The 19,372-nt window shown below is 38.1% G+C and overlaps 1 protein-coding gene across 1 annotated transcript in view; it reads left to right on the forward strand.

The window, feature by feature from the left end:
• Nucleotides 1-5,627: 5,627 nt before the first annotated feature.
• The window catches only part of TPH2 (tryptophan hydroxylase 2), a 97,908-nt gene continuing 84,163 nt past the window's right edge, over nucleotides 5,628-19,372 (forward strand). The window contains exons 1-5 of the mRNA XM_078336880.1: nucleotides 5,628-5,874; nucleotides 8,342-8,491; nucleotides 11,417-11,600; nucleotides 11,709-11,809; nucleotides 16,729-16,796. Coding sequence (XP_078193006.1) covers nucleotides 5,770-5,874; nucleotides 8,342-8,491; nucleotides 11,417-11,600; nucleotides 11,709-11,809; nucleotides 16,729-16,796 — 608 coding nt within the window. The 5' untranslated portion in view covers nucleotides 5,628-5,769. The remainder of the gene's footprint in view (nucleotides 5,875-8,341; nucleotides 8,492-11,416; nucleotides 11,601-11,708; nucleotides 11,810-16,728; nucleotides 16,797-19,372) is intronic.

Genomic DNA, 19,372 nt, shown 5'->3' on the forward strand with positions numbered 1-19,372 from the left:
ATTCTCCCACTCAGTTTTCCACTTCCTGACTCCCAGCCTCTTTAGCTGCTTGATCTAAACAATTCTGTTGGCTCACCTTATGACTTTTGACTTTTTACTTATCACGAATTATGAGGACAACCACCTCATTAAAACCTAGATATCCACGTCTCTAAAATTTTTGTCAAAGATTGCAAACCAATGCCCAATTTTATATTACTCTGGCTTCAAAATCAGGGAGGCATAAGAATATAATTAACATTTTGATTGTTGAAAATCTGCCAGCCACCATGTTAATCACTTTATACATATCCAGTACAATCAGCATAACAGTTCTCTGTAAGCTTTAGATATTATTGCCCTTCTATTACAGAAATGGAGGCTGAGAAATGTGAAGTAATGTGTCCTTCCGAAGCACAACTAGGCAAGTAGAGCTAAGATTTAAACTCAGGTTTTTTTTTTTTTTTAATGCCCTATTTCCATGCAGTATTTATTTATTTATTTATTTACTTTAGAGATGGGGTTTTGCTCTGTCACTCAAGCTAGGGTGTAGTGGCATGACCATAGCTCACTGCAACCTTGAACTCCTTGGCTCAAGAGAGCCTTCTGCTTCAATCTCCTGAGTGGCTGGGAATACTGTCACATACCCCCACACTATAATTATTTTTATTTTTTGTCTTTTGTAGAGATGGGGGTCTCATTATGTTTCCCAGGCTGGTCTTAAACTTCTGACCTCAGCAATCCTCCCGCCTTGGCCTCCCAAAGTGCTGGATTATAGGCCTAACCATTATGCCCTGCATAATTTATTTTTAAAGTTTTTATCTTTGTAATCAGTGTCATGCATGTGCATGGTTTCCACAAGATTTGTTGTTATGAGAAACTGTTCCTCTCCTTCTCCCCACCATCCAGATCCTCCTGCCCTCCCCATCTCCCACCAGTGGCAAGACTTTCAACTGTCAGCTCATGCTTGTGGTACTTACTTCCCTATGTCTCAATGCTGTAATATGTGTGTGTTGCTACTACTCTGATTTTCAGTTCCAGGCATTAACCATTGATTTCTCATCTTGGAAGACAAGAATTTAGCAGTTTACCATCTCCCCACAGCCCCTATTATTCATATGCACACTTCCTTATCTGTCTGTCTTCTAATATAGTTGATATAATATTGGTTAGGCCAATATTTAGTGCTTATGTTATGGCTTTGTAAATGTAATCCTCAAATGGGACATGCTCCTCTTCAGCCCTAATTTTCATTTTTCTTGGGGAGTTCTTTTCAAGGTTTTTTACTTGCTGATTTTATATGTAGTTGTCACTAACCTAACCCCACACTCACTACCAAATGTTTAAATTGGGGTTTGTCGAATGTGAGCTTACCTTTAGGGTAATTTGATTGCACCATTTTGTTCAGAGCTTTCAATATTATCTTAGCTCTTGATGTGTTTTAAGGTCTTGGCTCTTAGCTTTGTCAGAGTCTCCAAAGAATTTTTTTTCTTTATTTGGCTAGAGAATAAATGCCTGGTTCTCAGCCTTCTGAGGTTTGAGAGGCTCAATGTCATGATATCATGAGTCTCAATACATTCATTTAACCAGAATGGCACCCCTATTCTCAACTATGCCTGATGCTTTTAAGTACAGAGGCCCTTTGTTTTACCCTTTCCAGAGACTAATCTTCACTTTTCTACCTGGGGGCAAAAGAGGAGGTAGCTTGGCTATTTAGACTAGTCAAGAGGAATATGGAATTTTAACTGCTTTTTAAAAATAAGGTAACAGTGTCTCTCATTTTTAAAAATTATCTCATTTTACATCTTCTAGACATTTCATATAAACAAAATCTTACAATACATGGTCTTTGGTGACTGGCTTCTTTCACTCAGTGTAGGAAGCAGTAGCCATCTGACTATCTTAAAGGTGATGATAAGCAGTCTTGTGGCCTTGTTATCTCTCCACATCCTGCCCCACTTATCTCTCCACATCCTGCCCCACTTATCTCTCCACATCCTGCCCCACTTATCTCTTCTCCACTTTCTTCTTAATCACAAGGCCAGTCTGCGCCTCATCTCCATGGTTACTCTCTGACTCGATTACCCCAAGTTTTCCCACCTTTGCTTGCTTATAAGCTGCTGCTTTGTGCCTAATAAATGAGACTTGATCAGATCCCTTGACTTGTCTCCATTCTTCGCGTCTCCTGTCTCTCCCATAATCCCCACTTCCTCCCTAGGGTCCACGTTGCTCGTCCCGCGGGTCGGGACAACTCAGCATAATGTTTTCAAGGTTCACCCATATTGTGACATGTATCAGTACCTTATTTCTTTATATTGCTAAGTAATATTTTATGATATATCATTTTTTGGTCTTTTCATTAGGTGATAGTATTTGAGTTGTTTCTACTTTTGGCTATTACAAATAATGCTGCCATGCACATTCATGTATAATTTTTGTGGATATATGTTTTTATTTTTCTTGTGTGTATACCTAAGAGTGGAATTGCTGAGTCATATAGTAACTCTAGTTTTACCTTTGTGAGTACCAGCTAAATGGTTTTTCAAAGTGACTACACATTTTACATATACCTAGGAGTAAAACTGTTGAGTTATACAGTAACTTTATGTTTTGCATTTTGAGAAACCACCAAACTGTTTCCCAAAATGACTGTATAAAACCACCAGCAATGTGTAAGGATTCCACATTTTCTGCTTCTTCATCAACATTTGTTATTGTCTGTCTTTTTTATTTTAGCCATCCTAATGGATCAGAAGTCATACTGTGTTTTTCTATTTGCATTTCCCTAATGACTAATGATGTAGAGCACCTTTTCTTGTTTGCATTGGCCATAACTTCCTTGGAGAAATGTCTATTAATTTTTTTTTTTTTTGCCCAACCTGGGCATGATAGCAAGACCCTGTCTTTACAACGGCCACAAAAAATTAGCTGGGCGTGAAGGCCTGTGCTTGTAGTCCCAGATGCTTGGGAGGCTGAGGCAGGAGGATCACTTGAGCCTAGGAGGTTGAGGCTGCCAAGAACTATGATTGTGCCACTGTACTCTGGTCTGGGTAACAGAGCAAGCTATCTCAAATAAACTTTGTTTCTCAATTTAAAATTGGTCTATTTGTTTTTTTCATTGCTGAGTTGTAAGAATTTTTTATTCTGAATACTGTCTCCTATGAGATATATGATTTAGAAAGATTTCCTCCCATATTGTGGGTTGTCTTTTCACTCTTCTGTGGGTGTTCTCTGAAGCACAGAAGTTTTTAATTTTGATGAAATCTTATTTTTTTCTTTAGGTACTTATTTTTTAATGTCATATCTAAGAAATGATGGCCTAATCCAAAGTCAAAAACATTTACTCCTATACTTTCCTCTAAGAGTTTTAGTTTTAGTTCTTACATTTGTGTTTATGATTCATTTTGAATTAACTTTGGTGTCCAATGTGAAACAGGAGTCCAACTTCATTGTTTTGCATGTGGATATCCAAAGTTGTCCTGGGACAGTTTGTTCAAAAGATTGTTCTTTCCCCATTGAATTGTCTTGACACTTTCATTAAAAATTAATTCCCTCTACAAGGGTTTATTTCTGGTCATTCAATTCTATTTTATTTACCTATATATTTGTCCTTAGTACCACACTGTCTTGATTATTGTAACTTTGTTATAAGTTTTGATTTGTCTAACTGCTTCTCAGACTTTGAACCATTCGTTTTTAGTCTCATCTATCTACCTTCAATTCCATAGGTATTTGAGCCTTTAGGGTATTTTGTCATGTAAATTGTGTTGCTTCTCAGTCTTCTTCACTGATAGCTTAAGGTTCAGCTTTCCCATGACTACAAAGCCTTTGATCATTATTTTCTTCTTTCAAGTTTCTAATTTTTTATTGCTGTTGTTTTCCAATTTAAGCAATTTTTGTGTTCCTTGAAAAGGAATTTTTTATGCTGTTTTAATAGGATTTCTGGTGTGAGTAAAAGTAGTTAAATCTTTAATATTCTAAATAAATATTTTAAATAAATTACTTTTAATATATTTTTTCTCCTTGCTTTCACATCCAAGCAGGGACACTGTCCAGTGGATTTTATCCCGTCACACCTCTGCTTCTTTCATTGCATCTCAATAACATTAGCTATTATTATCATTTCTTTATTCATCTTATTTAAACTTCCTTCTCCCATTAGCTGATTAAGCTCACTTTTACAGAAAATGTAAGTCAAATCATATTTCTGGAATTAGATCAATTAATAATTATGTTCCTTTAATACTCAAAAAACAATTTAACTTCAGTCAATATTAGTTTATCCCTACGTGTTTTGAAAAATTTTTTTTCTACACAGACAAGCAGTGAGAGCACCAGATTTTGTTTAGATTTTCAAGCAGCATATTTGGTCAAGAGTTTTCATTGTTCAGGAGAGTGGTAACATTTTCCTGTGGCCTGGTGAATTTAATTTTATGACTTTCTAAGGTTTGAATAGTAAGAATATTGAATAATCTATGCAAGTCTTGTTGCCTGATTTGATCTAGTTCACAATGACATTTGACAGTATGTGTAGTCATTAAAAGCTCAAATGTCTTAGTACTCTTAACCTCTGCTTCCTCCTTACCACATAACACAGATTTCATATATTTAAGTAGCATTTTATATATGAAAGGGTCATGCCAGTGGTTAAATTTCCATGATTTCCAGTGGATAGAAAAAATTCAGTAGCCACAAGAGTATTAAAATGAATGACTGATATATGGACATCTAGTTTTCTTTTATTTCTCATTTAATGAGGAAGATTCCAGAGTTAGTGTCTGAGCTATATGTATCCACATGTGGCTAAATCAAAGCCTTACATTTCCTTTGCAATACATTTTCCTCCATATAACTCTACATAGAGACATCACAGGATTAAGAAGAAGTCCTTTTATGAAAGCCATTACACATATGTACACTCACACATTTACATGCACAAAATTATAATATCTCAGGTCAGAAAAAAGCAAATTAACACACAATGGAGTTAGTCAATGAGTAAAAAAAAAAACACAGGCTGATAGGAGGAATAAGATCTAGTGTTCGGGAGCACAATAATCTATTTCTTTTTATATTTCAAAATAACTGGAAGAATGGAATTGGAATGTTCCTAACACAAAGAAATGATAAATGCTTGAGGCAATGGATATCTTGATTACCTTATTTGGTCATTACACATTGTAAACTTGTATCAAAATATCACATGTACCTTATAAATATGTACAACTATTAGTTATCCATAAAAATTAAAAATGAAAAAGTCTGCCAAATGGTTTAAGGGTTCAGCAGTGCTGATCTTTTTAAAATTATTTTTCTAATTTTGTAAAGAAAGCACAAAACCTTTGAATTCACGGTTGCTTAAAGACTGAGGTCAACTTGCCAGTAGCAGGCTTGAGAGATGAGAGCTAACGTCAGCGGATAGATGGTTTCTTGTAGAAATAATATCCCCTTTTGTATTGTTCTCCACCACCCCCGCCCAAACGGCTACTCGACCTATGAAACAAATCGCACCATGAGCACAGATAACCCCAGGCTTCAGGTCTGTAATCTGACTGTGGCCATCAGCAACCAGAAATGAGTTTCTTTCTAATCAGCCTTTCATCAGTCTCCATTCATTCATATAAAGAAGCCCGGGGATGGGATGCTTCGTATTGCTCTTCAGCACCAGGGCTCTGGACAGCACCCCAAGCAGGCAGGTGATCCCACGCCCCTTCCTCTCAATCTCCGCCAGCGCTGCTACTGCCTCTCTAGTCCCCCCTGCTGCAGAGAAAGAATATTACACTGAGATCCATGCAGCCAGCAATGATGATGTTTTCCAGTAAATACTGGGCAAGGAGAGGGTTGTCCCTGGATTCAGCAGTGCCCGAAGAGCATCAGCTACTTGGCAGCTTAACAGTGAGTACTACGTACCTGGCACTCTCTGAAGAAGTATTTTCTAAAGTAGTGACCATCTTCTCCTCACTATATGCATTCCCCTTATAGCCTAAGCACGAACACCTCAACTTTCTCCTGTATAATCTGTCTACCCTGCTTTCCTCCTCTCTGCCTTCAGTCTTCCTCTTCTCTCCGTAAACTAAAGCGAGTGTGCCAATTACTGCGTGCTAAACTTCCTTACCGCAAAGTTCATAGAGAGTTAAGAAGTTCCTGAGCATTAAGAATGAGAGATTGAATGATCCAATGTCTTAAATCTACAACCAAATAAAAGAGTGTGTAGAATTTTGAAAAGCCATTTATTATGTGGAGGAGGAGTCGGGAGAACAAATTAAATAAATTTCCACAGTTTTCAGAAGATCATTATGTCTCCTACACCCCCTTCAGTTTACAAAGCCTGGTCTTTAAACACAGAACTATTATTTTCTGTTCTCAGCTATGGGTGTAGATTATTAGAATAAAAGAAAGATTGGATTCCTTTAAAAAGTTTTTCTGTGTTCCACGTTACTCAATTTTTTTCCAGTTTAATTGATGGAATAATGAAAGCAATACACCACTTGCTATATATTTAAGGGAGTTTTATGTTTAAAATATTTACAGAATAAAAAAGCAGTATTTGCAGGACTTTAGATCCTGCTTTGAGGTAATAGTTGTGGGCTTTAATAAAATTCATGAAATAAAAATGTATCGAGGTCCTTGTCATTAAAAATATTAAATGGTATTTTATTACTCCACTATCAGAGTTTATCAACCAAATCCAATTCAGTCTGTATCATAGAATAATCTGTTTTAATATTGTAGCTCCAAATACATTCAAGAGGATTGCATTGTATTGACATATCATTACTGATAAAAATGTTGAAAAGTAAACATGACAACTTTTTTAGAATTATTTTAATCAATTTGCAAAAATGAGGTCAAAAAATAAATAGATTTTCTAACATTTAAATATCATGAATATTTGGAAGAGATATTACAAAGAATAATTTTGAAGTTATAATTAACTGCTAGAAGGACAAGAAAGCTCATAGTTATTGTTAATAAATGAACCTTTCATATAAAAATGCTACTTATATATGTGAGATCTGTGTGTTACGTGGTGAGGAGGAGGCAGATGTTAAGAATACTGAGATATTTGAGCTTTTAATGACTAAACATACTGTCAAATGTCAATGTCTGAATAAACCTCTTCCCTCCCTCAAGTCATGAATAATAAAATCTTCATGTCTATTACATATAAATCTAGTGAGTAAGGCAATACCAATGTGTGAAAATAAAGCCAATAGAGAAATCAGAAGAAGACAATGACAAATAACTATTCACTGGGTTCCAAATCAAACCTACATTTGTCAGTTTCAGAGGATGTAGTAGGTTGGTATGATAGTATTAAATCAACATTTGCCAGGAGTTAATTCTGTCTGCCCAGTGCTGTATTTACATATAAAGAATATAAAACAGACCATCATAATTTTGCACTGACTGTCAAATGAAAGTTTCCAGCTTTTTGTTTTTGTTTCGTTTCCTCCCATTCTATTCCTAAATAAAGTTTCCGGCTTTTTATTCTGCATTTCCAGGAATGTGATCTGAGTTATTGGAATCTGTCATTGCTTTCTTTAGCTAGCAGGACTAATAGACATGAACTTCATTAGGCAATATAAAATCTTAAGCTGCTGACAAAGTGTTAACCTTTTTCAGTTTCTCAGATTTTATTGTTTGCTTCTAATGATTAACTGGCCAGATTTTATTGTTTGCTTCTAATGATTCTTCTTTTTTCCTTTTATTTGTGGCTGAATTTTAATAGTAACTTTTCAAATATTTTCTGACACCTTTGGCCTTAGAGTTACACACTCATCTGTGCTAAACTTTTGCAGGTGTATTCACATTGACATGTAGATGTAATTGAAGAAAGTAATGTTTCCCATTAGTTTCTGGGCATGTGCTGACATATTTCAGAATGAAATAAGTATTTTGTTTTTAAAATTTAATTGAAACTAAAATTATTGTCAAAAATATGCCTGATCTTAGTTTTATTATGGTTAGTAATTAATATAGTTTCCATATGATTCAACTAGGCTAAGAGATCAATTTTTATGCTGTAAAATAATCCTAGAAAGGCAGGAATTGTTCATATATGATACTTCATGTTTTATGACAGTCAAGTTTTTGTTGCTATGAAAGTGATGCAAATCTGATCCCTTTTTAATTTCAACCACTAGATGATGTCTTAGACCACTGGAAAATAGTGTCCCAGAGTAAATTAGACCAATATTTATGATTGAAATTTATGAATGACATGGCAACTTTACCTTAAGTTGTATAATCAGTGGAGCTTCCAGCTTATAAATGAAATGTGCGGAAAAAAAATTTAATTATGGAAGATTCTGGAACCCTTACTAATATTTTGTTTTATTATGCTTCTACCTTCCTGAAGCTAAATAAAGCTAACTCTGGCAAAAATGACGACAAAGGCAACAAGGGAAGCAGCAAAAGTGAAACTGCTACTGAAAGTGGCAAGACAGCTGTTGTATTCTCCTTGAAAAATGAAGTTGGTGGATTGGTAAAAGTATTGAGGCTCTTTCAGGTGAATGTAAAATATCATTACATCATTTAAAAGTGACTGTGTGCCTGGCTACAAACCTGTTTTCTGCTATGAAACATTACTGAATCAATTTCTGGATAATGTGGTGAAAGATTCAAAGGAACCAAACTTGATGAGGCTTTAAGGGGGGTTTGTCTGTCAAACAATGAAATAAGCAGAATTGCATAAGCTATGGCTTATTATTGCAGAGTTAGCTTGTTAGGAACTCTGAAGACTATTGCCAGGTTAGGAGGTCAGTACTTCAAAAATATGAGATTCACACCTGAAAATGAAAACACAAGAGGAGCCAAACAGGGTATCTTAAGTAGCAAGTGCCTGCAGCTTGATTTGATTTGCTCAAATTTGAATTTACACATGTTCTAAGAGCATGCTTATTACAAAAAAGTGAGATACATGAGTATAGGCACTTGGTATTCCCCTAAGCCTCATTGTTTAATGTATCTTTTTGTAAATATGAGTCACTCTCCATATATATATATATATGTGTGTGTGTGTGTGTGTGTGTGTGTATGTATGCGTATGTGTGTATATATATATATACATACATATATAGTTGGGCTAGCTTTCCCCTTATCTTTTTTTTTTTTTTTTTTTTAACGGAGTTTCATTTTTGTTACCCAGGCTAGAGTGCAATGGCGCAATCTCGGCTCACTGCAACCTCCACCTCCTGAGATCAGGCAATTCTCCTGCCTCAGCCTCCTGAGTAGCTGGGATTACAGGCACGCACCACCATGCCCAGCTAATTTTTTGTATTTTTAGTAGAGACGGGGTTTCACCATGTTGACCGGGATGGTTTCGATCTCTTGACCTCGTGTTCCACCCGCCTCGGCCTCCCAAAGTGCTGGGATTACAGGCGTGAGCCACCGCGCCCAGCCTCCCCTTATCTTATAGAAGTGCCGTAGCATCTTACCAGGCCCAAATCTGTAGTTTGAACCTCAAGAAAGATCCCAGTTAGGGGTGAGGCTGGAAAAGCCCAGAAAAGCTGTTGTGTTCTTGCCAGCATACACCGAATGGTTTCTCTCTCTTTCAGCAAACACCTTCCCTTACAAATGCATTTTGTTTGGGAGCAGTGGCTGTTGATGAAAGCTGTAAGATAAGGAGTCTAGCTCTGTGTGATGCCTTGGGCTGCTAGTGCAGTGGAAAGATAGCTGGAATTGCAGTCAGGGGATTCAGATCTGTGTTCTCCTGGCTTGGCTAAACACTAGCTGCTTCCTAGATTCAATTTCTTTATTTGTAAAATAGCAATAATAGTTCCTACCTAACAAGATTGTTGGGATGAAATAGTATGAGTGAAAGTGCTTTGTGAAGTATATAACTATGAGGCATTCTTATGATGCCTCTATGATGATCGTAGTAGGGGAATGAGCAGCCTGATTTGGCAAATAATTTCTTGTTTTCTTTGACCTTGAAGAAGGGATCAGGCACCACAAACAGTGGTAATGGAAATCTGGGGAAATATTTTACAGATAATTATGTCATCCAAGGCTGTGTCCATACAGTGCCAAAGGCAGGCCAATTCAATTAGACAGCTGGGTGCAGTGGATAAATTCCTGGAGAAGGAGTTAGCAGCCCTGAGTTGTCACTCTGCTATCAGCTAGTCATAGGGCCTTAGCTAAACCATTTAACCCCTCTGGATATCAGTTCCCTTAAAAGTATCTACTCTGCTTCAACCAAAGGTCATTAAAAGCCCAAAGTGACACAATATATGTGAAATCTCTTGAGCCTTAAACTTATATTAATCTTACTATTATTATCAGCCAATTGAAAAAATATGACATTATTGTAAAGGTTAATAAAAAAAGAAATAGAACATTTAGCTTCCTCATCACAAGACTAGTTTCTTTATATAGGAGAGGGTGCTGTTTGATTTGATACAGTTCTGGTACTGGAAACTACCTATCCTGTTCTTATGCTGAAAATTCTGAGATCATCTTGGATTGTGTCAGGAATTGTGCTGATGATCAGAGTGTATCATCTGGAGTGAGAAGATGTCTGCTTGTTTGGAGATGGGTTGGGATGGAGAGAACAGAGTCTTCAATTAAGAGGAAATAAAAAATACATCACTGGAGAAATTCTAATCTGATTTTTAAATATTAAATCACTGCCCTTATCTCTGAGATCCATCATAGAGTGACAGTTGCAGAAACACGTCCTTGGTTGAAGCCAGTTTGAAGATTGCCGAAAGAGAACAATTATTAAGTGGTCCCATTTAGGGGTTATTGTTATTTTTTACCTTTTTTCACCCTCCTCACACTGGCCTGAGTGAGTTGTTTTCCTTTTGCCTTTAGAGATTCTCTCTTCACTACTTACCTTGCTCCATATGGGGAGAAAAAGAAACACTAGTTTGGCTAGTGTTTCCCAAGCCTCAGTCATTTTCATACCACCTCCCCAGTTTCTGCTTGCCATTTGTACTATTTACTTAAAAAAGATTGTAAAAGGTTATTTCTAAAAGGTTATTTTAAATCTTTATTTTATAAGAAAACTTTATATTAGGGGTTTGAGTTTTAGTTATTTTTTCAGAAACATATAAATCTGGATATTACATGATAATATAATAAATAATATTTCCACAGATAATCACATGCCACCCGTGGGATGTGTACCACTCTCTGGGAAATGATGACGTTCATAATTAAATGCATTTTATAGGGCCATTATATATTTTAAATGCCCCTTCTGTTTTTCATGAGGTAGGACAACCTATTATAGAAATATAAATATATAGATTTTTTTATTAATAGAAATAATGGTTGGAAACATTTCCAAGTTACGGTTAAAGAACAAAGAAATTGTCTCTTCCTGTTTTGTGGGTATTTGGCACCTTGCTTAAGACATGAACAAGAAAAGCTGATGGCATTCCTTTTATTGTCCCCTGAAGGTGATTTTGAGTTGTTCGTGTTTCCACAGGAAAAACGTGTCAACATGGTTCATATTGAATCCAGGAAATCTCGGAGAAGAAGTTCTGAGGTTGAAATCTTTGTGGACTGTGAGTGTGGGAAAACAGAATTCAATGAGCTTATTCAGTTGCTGAAATTTCAAACCACTATTGTGACGCTGAATCCTCCAGAGAACATTTGGACAGAGGAAGAAGGCAAGGGTGATCTTAGCTTGTTGGGTAATTTTGCAATCTGACAAATATTGCAAAGGGGAAAATACAATCTGTGAGCTAATATTTTTGAACATGCACTGTTTTCAGCAGAGCTACAGGATGTGCCCTGGTTCCCTCGGAAGATCTCTGAGTTAGACAAATGCTCTCACAGAGTCCTCATGTATGGTTCTGAGCTTGATGCCGACCACCCAGTAAGTGTCCAGTAAAATCTATTCCTCACATGCTCTCTCAGCTCCACCCATGTGCCAGGTAGTGTGCCACGTTCTGTGCTGCAATGCTTTATTGTAGAACAATTTATTATTTATTCCCCATAACTGAGAGCAGACTTCCAAACAATAAAGCTTCTCTGGACACGTGTTGACTAGAAGCAGATCAGAAGGATGGCATTTTCACATAGCATTTATTTTTAAAGGGTCGGATAGAGGAGGAGGCTCTAAACCTTGGAGTATATTTCTGTGGAATTAGACAGCCTGAAATATACTTGCAGATGGTGACCCTTGGAAAAACGATGAACTGAAATTGATCATGCCCCTGGGAAACTAGGGAGGACTAGGTATTATGGGGCTCAGTGAGAGAATAAAATTCTTCTTGCTATTTTCCTTGACTAGAGGTAGTTAGGAGTAGAGTAATGTAGTTGACTTCAGTCTCAATGGAAAGGCAGAGAGTTTTAGAATAAAGGCTATGATGGAAGACATATCTCTTCCCACACCTACCCTGAATCTATCTACCATCATTCTTTCCTCTACTCCAATAAAAATGACCATATTTAAAGAAATATGATACTTGGGTAAGCATTTCCCATTATTCTCCCCTTCCCCCCTTACATCAGTTTTTATTTAACACAAGAGACCTGAAACTTCTTTATGGCCAGACTGAAGTACAGTTAATAGTCTGGGGAAGTAAGCTATGCACCCATTCATTATAGACATTTTTTTCCCTCCCCGGTGCCCCGTGGCTAAAAATGGGCAGATAAAAGAGTAAAACTCAAGCAGATCACTAATGCTTACAGGAAGCCTCTGTGGTCTGCGGGTAATAGTTTACAGATATTCCCTGTGTTTAAACTGAGGAAATCTTGGGGTTTGGCAATGTGGCTATACTCTGTGCAGTGGCTCTCTAAGTGCTACCCCAACATCAGCAGTGTCAGTATCACCTGGGAACTTGTTTTAACAAGTCCACACTTAAGTGTGAGAACGCATGTTTTAAAGGAAACGATTACAACTTTAACACTAGGGAAATTTTCAACTAAACCAGTCATTTGACATAATATACCAACTCAGACCAATTCAAGTATACACCACTCAAACAAATGGTCAAACAGACCTAACTCAATTGCATTATTTTGAAAAGGCTGAATTCTATCAAAGAAAACAGTGAGTTGTATTTGCTAGTATAGTCTAAAATTTCAGAATATTTTCCAGTTACTCACATTTAAGGCTCTGAGCATTAGAAAAACATTGAAAAATGGCTTTAATGATCACCCATCGTCATCTTTCCCCTCTCCCAACATCCGGGAGGCATAAGAATGAGCGCAGAAGCCTGATTTAGGAGCTAAGCTACACACAGACTGCACAGACACCAGCTGTTAACTTGCAGAATGACCTTGGCCAAGTCCCTTTACCTCTGCACCTCAACTCCTTTTTGTAAAAAGTGGAAATAAAATTGTTATTGACCTCAAAGGAGTGTTTGAAAAGCCTAGTTAATAAAACAACTGGAAAGCATTTGGCAAGAGTAAATGCTTAATTCCAGAAAAGGAAATGCTGTATTAAATCATCCAGATCAGTGCCCGAACAGTAAAGGGTTTTTTGATAACCTCCTATTTCCAAATGCTCCCCTTAGTCTAGTTTGAAAGTTACTCAACCTGGAGAAAGGAGTTCAGCCATTTTAATGGAACAACCACAGGAACCACTGACCTTGCTGAGAAAAAATTTATTCCAATACCCAGCATAAATTTTCTTGTGCTTAATTTTATTCCATACTCCTAATTATATCCACCTTATGATACCTTCTCTTATTTTCTGTGCAGCCACTTGAAATAATTGCAAGCACTTAGCAATCCCCTCTCTTGTCATTTTTTAAACCACATATATTTCTTTCATAAGCACACCAACTGTTCATTATGCAGAATTTCATATTGGTGTTTTTGTAAGTTATTTGATGAGGATGGAAAAGTTGTCTAAGTACTTTTTATGCCTGGGAATAATCCCAGTCCTGAGACAAACACAGGGACCCTTGTGATAGGATACTTCAGAAGGGGCTTGGAATATAAGAGTAATGTTGCTGAGGCTCCCTAGAAAGGGATAAATATCTAGATCAGTGCCTCTCAAACTTTAAATGGGAAACAAATCACCTTCAAGACCTTTTTAAAATGCAGATAATAATTCTGTTAGGCTTGGGATTCTGTATTTCTGGTGCTCTCCCAGATAAGACTTGTACCAGAGGGTCTAGGGACCACACTTTGAGGAGCCAGCATCTAGACTTGGAAGGTGTTTCGAAGTGGGGTTCAACATTCATGCATAAGGCGTTTGGTAAAAATATAGTATCTTGATGTTCATCTGAAGTCTACTGAGTCAGAACTTTCAGAGATGGCCCAGCAATCTGCATTTAAAAGTGTCTGCAGGGGATTTTGATGAGATCTAAAGCTTGAGAACTAATGTCTTAATGTTCTAGCTCAGCGATTCTCAGGCCTAGCTTTCCATTCAAATCATGTGTGAAGAATTAAAAAATACTGATGCCAGGGCCTAGCTTTCCATTCAAATCACATGTGGAGAATAAAAAAATACGATGTTGGGAATGTGGCCAGGTTTGATATATTATTTGAAAGTCCCAGGTGATTCTAATATTCCACCAGGGTTGACCTATTTGGGATAGCTACTTGAGTGTCAATGTAAATTTAGCTGTGCACTTCAGGGTTCAGGCTGGGTCTTCAATTTCCTTTGATTTAAATTGAGAGAGGGAGGGTGGGTACTCTCTGGGTGGTAGGGTTGCCAGATTTAGCAAATAAATATCTAGCATGCACAGTTAAATTTGAGTTTCAGAGAAATAAGGAGTAATTTTGTGGTATAAGTATGTCCCATGCAATACTTGGGACACATTTATACTAAAACATTATTTGTTGTTTATCTGAAATTCAAATTTAACTGGGTGTCCTGTATTTTATCCATAACCCCATCCCTGGCTTCAGTTCAGAATGGATGACCAAGGAATGCTGTTTCTCTGTCACTACTAGTGCAGCTAGCGTCCCCATTTTACTTTGCCAGTCCATGGTTCAATCCAGGAAGTTCTGGATCGCCCACAACATTTGCATAATCACTGCCACACTAAGCTAATGAGGCATGGTGAGTAAATCGCTCTCTTGCGTCCTTGGAAAAGGTGCAGGTGTTTGCCGAAGAGAGGCAGTTGAGATTCTTCAGGAGGCCCAGCAGATTATGATGCCGTTACCATGGTGTCCAGTCTGGCAGGAACCAGGGAACAGATGCTGTGCTTTTCACAGGATGCTTTTCCTTTTGTCATGGCCTGTTTTCTTTTTGAATGATAAAGGTGCTTGGAATTCTTTGGTTTTACCATCTCAAGTAGCCTGGTTTTCCTAGTGAGTGTTGAAACAAGTACTTTCTAGCATGACTGCATCTACCATCTACAGCAGGAGACCTTTTTAAAGAGCACAGCTCTATTTGTGAACGTGGTAACTATTTATTTTATTATTATTATTTTTTACCAAATGCCCAAACTTCAAGGACAGTGGTAACTATTTAATAAAATTTTTCATATAGACATTTTAGGACTTCACAAGCTGCCTGTGAACCCCAGTTTAAAAACCCCCAATTCACAGTAAAAAAAATTGCTAGTTTCTTGGATGGACGATACTTCATTTCTACATGGAGTTAAGGTGGTCTCGGGGCATTTTCTCTCTCCTCTCTTTAGTAACTCTCTTGTCATTCCTGAAAGAAATGTTGTTGGCAATGGAAGTTCTTCATTTCTGTCCTGCAGACAGCCCTTTGAAGATTTCTAGCCCCAAGGCCAGTTCTCTTCAGCGGGATAAGAGAGTGGGGCGATTTGCTAATGAGTTTGAGGTTCCTCTTGAGCAGCCCATCTTGCAGTGTCTTAAGTACAGCAGAGGTAGTCTAGGCCTTTGTGGGCCTCACCCTGTTCTTTCACTCTCCAATGCCATGGTCCCAGTGGCTTGTCTCCTTGCCTGGCCTCCATTCTTAGTAAGACATTGTGTCCTGGTTATCCTTCTGGGTTGCAGGGCTGTAGAGGTAGGAGTTAAATTGGAACAATTCCTTCTGGGCTTCCAACAGCTAGAAGAAACAACCCTGGGAAGAACTGATTGTCTCAAAGTGTTTAAAGGAACGGAAAATGTCTAGTCTGTTGACAAGAGGAGAGATTTTTGAGTAAACCAAGAAGTTCTCTCGGAAAGATTTCACTTGAATGAAAAATGACAGACATAATGTTTAATTTCCCAAGTGGTTGATGATGGATAAAAATCTTGAAGTTGGCTAAGGTTAACTAGAGTTGTAAGAAGTCAGAATGGAGTGGTGCTAGGCTGCTATCCTGTGCATGAATTCCCTAAAATCAATTTTGCATTGTGTGGCTCTAGTCATAAAATACAGCAAAACCTCTTTAATTTGTACCAATTTGGGAATGTGTTGATTATTCAAAATGATAGAATTTATAATAAATGTTACATTTATTAGTTATTCATACAAATCAATTAAATTAGGTCAACTTACTGAATAATCATGTTAAAGGGATCTGTTTTAATGAATAGGATAGGATTAATTTGTGATTAAGATCAATTACATGCAAATGATATTTGCAAACCTAAAGGTATTGTTCACAATATCAATATGCTCAACTAAGTCATTCTGCTTACTTAGTGGAAAGGGAAACTTCAGCCTGAATTGCCACACATCCTAAATTAGTACCGCCCCAATTTAATGAGGTTTTACTATAAGCACAATGTGTTTCTGTCTGTGTCATCAAGATGGTCATCCTAGGATAAGATTTACATATGAATTGAACACTCAGTAAACACAACAGTGATTTTCTTTTAGGCCTTCTGCAGCTAATTTTCAGCACTTTGTTAAATAACTTAATCTCTTTTGTGTTTAAGGGATTTAAGGACGATGTCTATCGCCAGAGAAGAAAGTATTTTGTGGATGTGGCCATGGGTTATAAATAGTAAGTACCTGTATAACTCTTTCTTGTCACTGGCTAGTTAGGAAAAACACATGCTGTGTTAAACAAACCTGTCATCTCTCCACATTAACTTTTGCAGAAGGCAGGCGCGAACCATTTTAAACACTCACCAACTCTGTAGGCTTTAAATGCCAACACCGAGGTTTGACATCTGGGTATAATTGTAAAATAATGAGACCCAGGGGCCACATGCCAAGTGCCACATTTACACCATTGTGTTCCCAATTCCACTAAGGCAAAGAACGATTTCTGTGCACTCTGCAGGTCTCAGAAACTGTGTTTTAATTTTAATTTTACTTTAGCCTTGACTTTTCAGTAACCCCCTTCAATCTCCTCCTTCTCCAGTGAAAGTAAAGGATTCAGCAAGAATGGTAAAAGGGCTCACTTAAGGAGCTGTAATAGAAAAGACATATGCTTGCTTCACATGGAGAGGAAAACTTCCTATAAACTGCAGGGGATATGAAGAAGTTTCACACCCATTCCCAGATCAGGGTTGGGATAGAAAGGGAGGACCTCACTTTTGGGGACTGTGCATGATGCTAAGTGGCAGTGACAGGATGGGCTTGTGATGGGCAGTGATGTTGTGTGTTGACTGCAGGCCACGTTTAGAAAAATGCAGTGGTGGTTAGGCCTCTGTTCTACTCATGCTAGTATAACTCATAGATCATCACAATGCTCTCTTTCCTCTGTCTGGTATGTGATCAACTACAGAAAACTTGTCATAGAACAAAATGTAAATCCATACCCCTAGTAAGGGAAAGATTTGTCCTACCCCAATTAAGAGTAGCTGTGAAACTTGACTGTCCTGAGAGGCAAATTTGTCATTGGCGAAAGTTAGGACATTATGTATGTTATAGAGGGTCTCAGTGTGGGCTTTGTTTATAACAAAGTATTTGACACACAGGTGCCTAAGACAAATGAGAAGATTCTTCATCCCACTTCCCATTGGGCATCCCTAGCTTCCTTTGATGCTTAGGTGCTCTTCCCTTCATCCTCTCACGTCCCAGGCATCCTTCATCCCTTCTCCACCACATTTAGGAAAATCATGTTCTTAAAAACCGGGACTACATGGCACATGCCCTTTCACATGTGTCTATTTTCATCTCCTCTGTTCTAAGCAGCTTCTTTCCCCGCTCTACTGTGACTTCCAACACTTCGCAATGTCAGCATGAACTTGTTCTGGCCCAAGCTCAACCTCAGGCCCCCTTCTTACCCTTGGCATCACCACCCACTAGCCCCTCTCCCAGTGTTTCCTGATTAAATTGTCAAGAGAGGACTCAAATGGGCTGAGCTCACGTTTTTCACCCAGGCCCTGATAAAGGTTGTGAGCCTTACAATTGGCTCCCCCTGGTTCACAGGCTCCTTCTATGGAATCAGGTCATGACTGTATGGGTGGATCCTTAGAGGGGGTATGGGCAGGACAGTTCTTTGTGGCGTGACCTGCCAGAACATGGTAGAAGCTCAGTGTCTGGCAGAGCCTTTTCCTTTAGATAAAGTAGATAGCTTTGTCACTCAGGCTGCCTCTTGAGTAACTGGGACTACAGGTGTGTGCCACCGTGCCCAGCCATTTTTTTTCTTTTTTTGAGATGTGGTCTCACTCTGTCACCTAAGCTGGAGTGCAGTGGTGCAATCTCGGCTAACTGCAACCTCCACCTCCTGGGTTCAAGGGATTCTCCTGCCTCAGTCTCCCGAGCAGCTGGGACTATAGGTGCACACCACCACAGCTGGCTGATTTTTTTTTTTAAAGACAGAGTCTCACTCTGTCACCAGGCTGGAGTGCAGTGGTCTGATCTTGGCTCACTGCAACCTCTGTCTCCCAGGTTCAAGAGATTCTCCTACCTCAACCTCCCCAGTAGCTGGGACTACAAATGCATGCCCCCACGCCCAGCTAATTTTTGTATTTTTAGTAGAGACAGGGTTTCATCATGTTGGCCAGGATGATCTTGATCTCTTGACCTCATGATCTGCCCGCCTCAGCCTTCCAAAGTGCTGGGATTACAGATGTGAGCCACCATGCCCAGCCTGCCCAGCTAATTTTTTGAATTTACTTTTTGTATTTTTTACAGGGTCTTGCTATGTTGCCCAGACTGGTCTCAAACTCCTGGGCTCAAGTGATCCTCCTGCCTTGGCCTCCCAAACCATTGGGATTATAGGTGTGAGCCACTGTGCTTGGTCAGAAAATGCATTTTATATGTAAATGCTATATGTTTTACGTATGTGTGTGTGTGTGTGCATGTATATAAAATGACATATGATTTTGACATAGGATTTTGTTAGCATAATGACTAAAGGACTAGCTCAAGTGTTACTTATTTTTTCTTGATAGAATTCAAAAGCTGGACAAAGGCAAGCCGATGTTGTGGTGACACAAGCAGAATATATGAGTCATCGAGTTTCAAGGAGCATTGATAATAAGGAGTCATTTGGTTTTAAAAGAAACATATTTATACAGAGAGGACAGAAAATGAGCAAATAGTCAAAATGATGGAGAATGAAGTTCTCAAAGTGTTAACAAGAGTTTGTGTTTGTCACCTTTGCATAGCTAAAGAGTAAAATGA

Source organism: Callithrix jacchus, chromosome 9 (assembly GCF_049354715.1).
Source record: "Callithrix jacchus isolate 240 chromosome 9, calJac240_pri, whole genome shotgun sequence".
In the NCBI taxonomy this organism is placed as follows: Eukaryota; Metazoa; Chordata; class Mammalia; order Primates; family Cebidae; genus Callithrix; species Callithrix jacchus.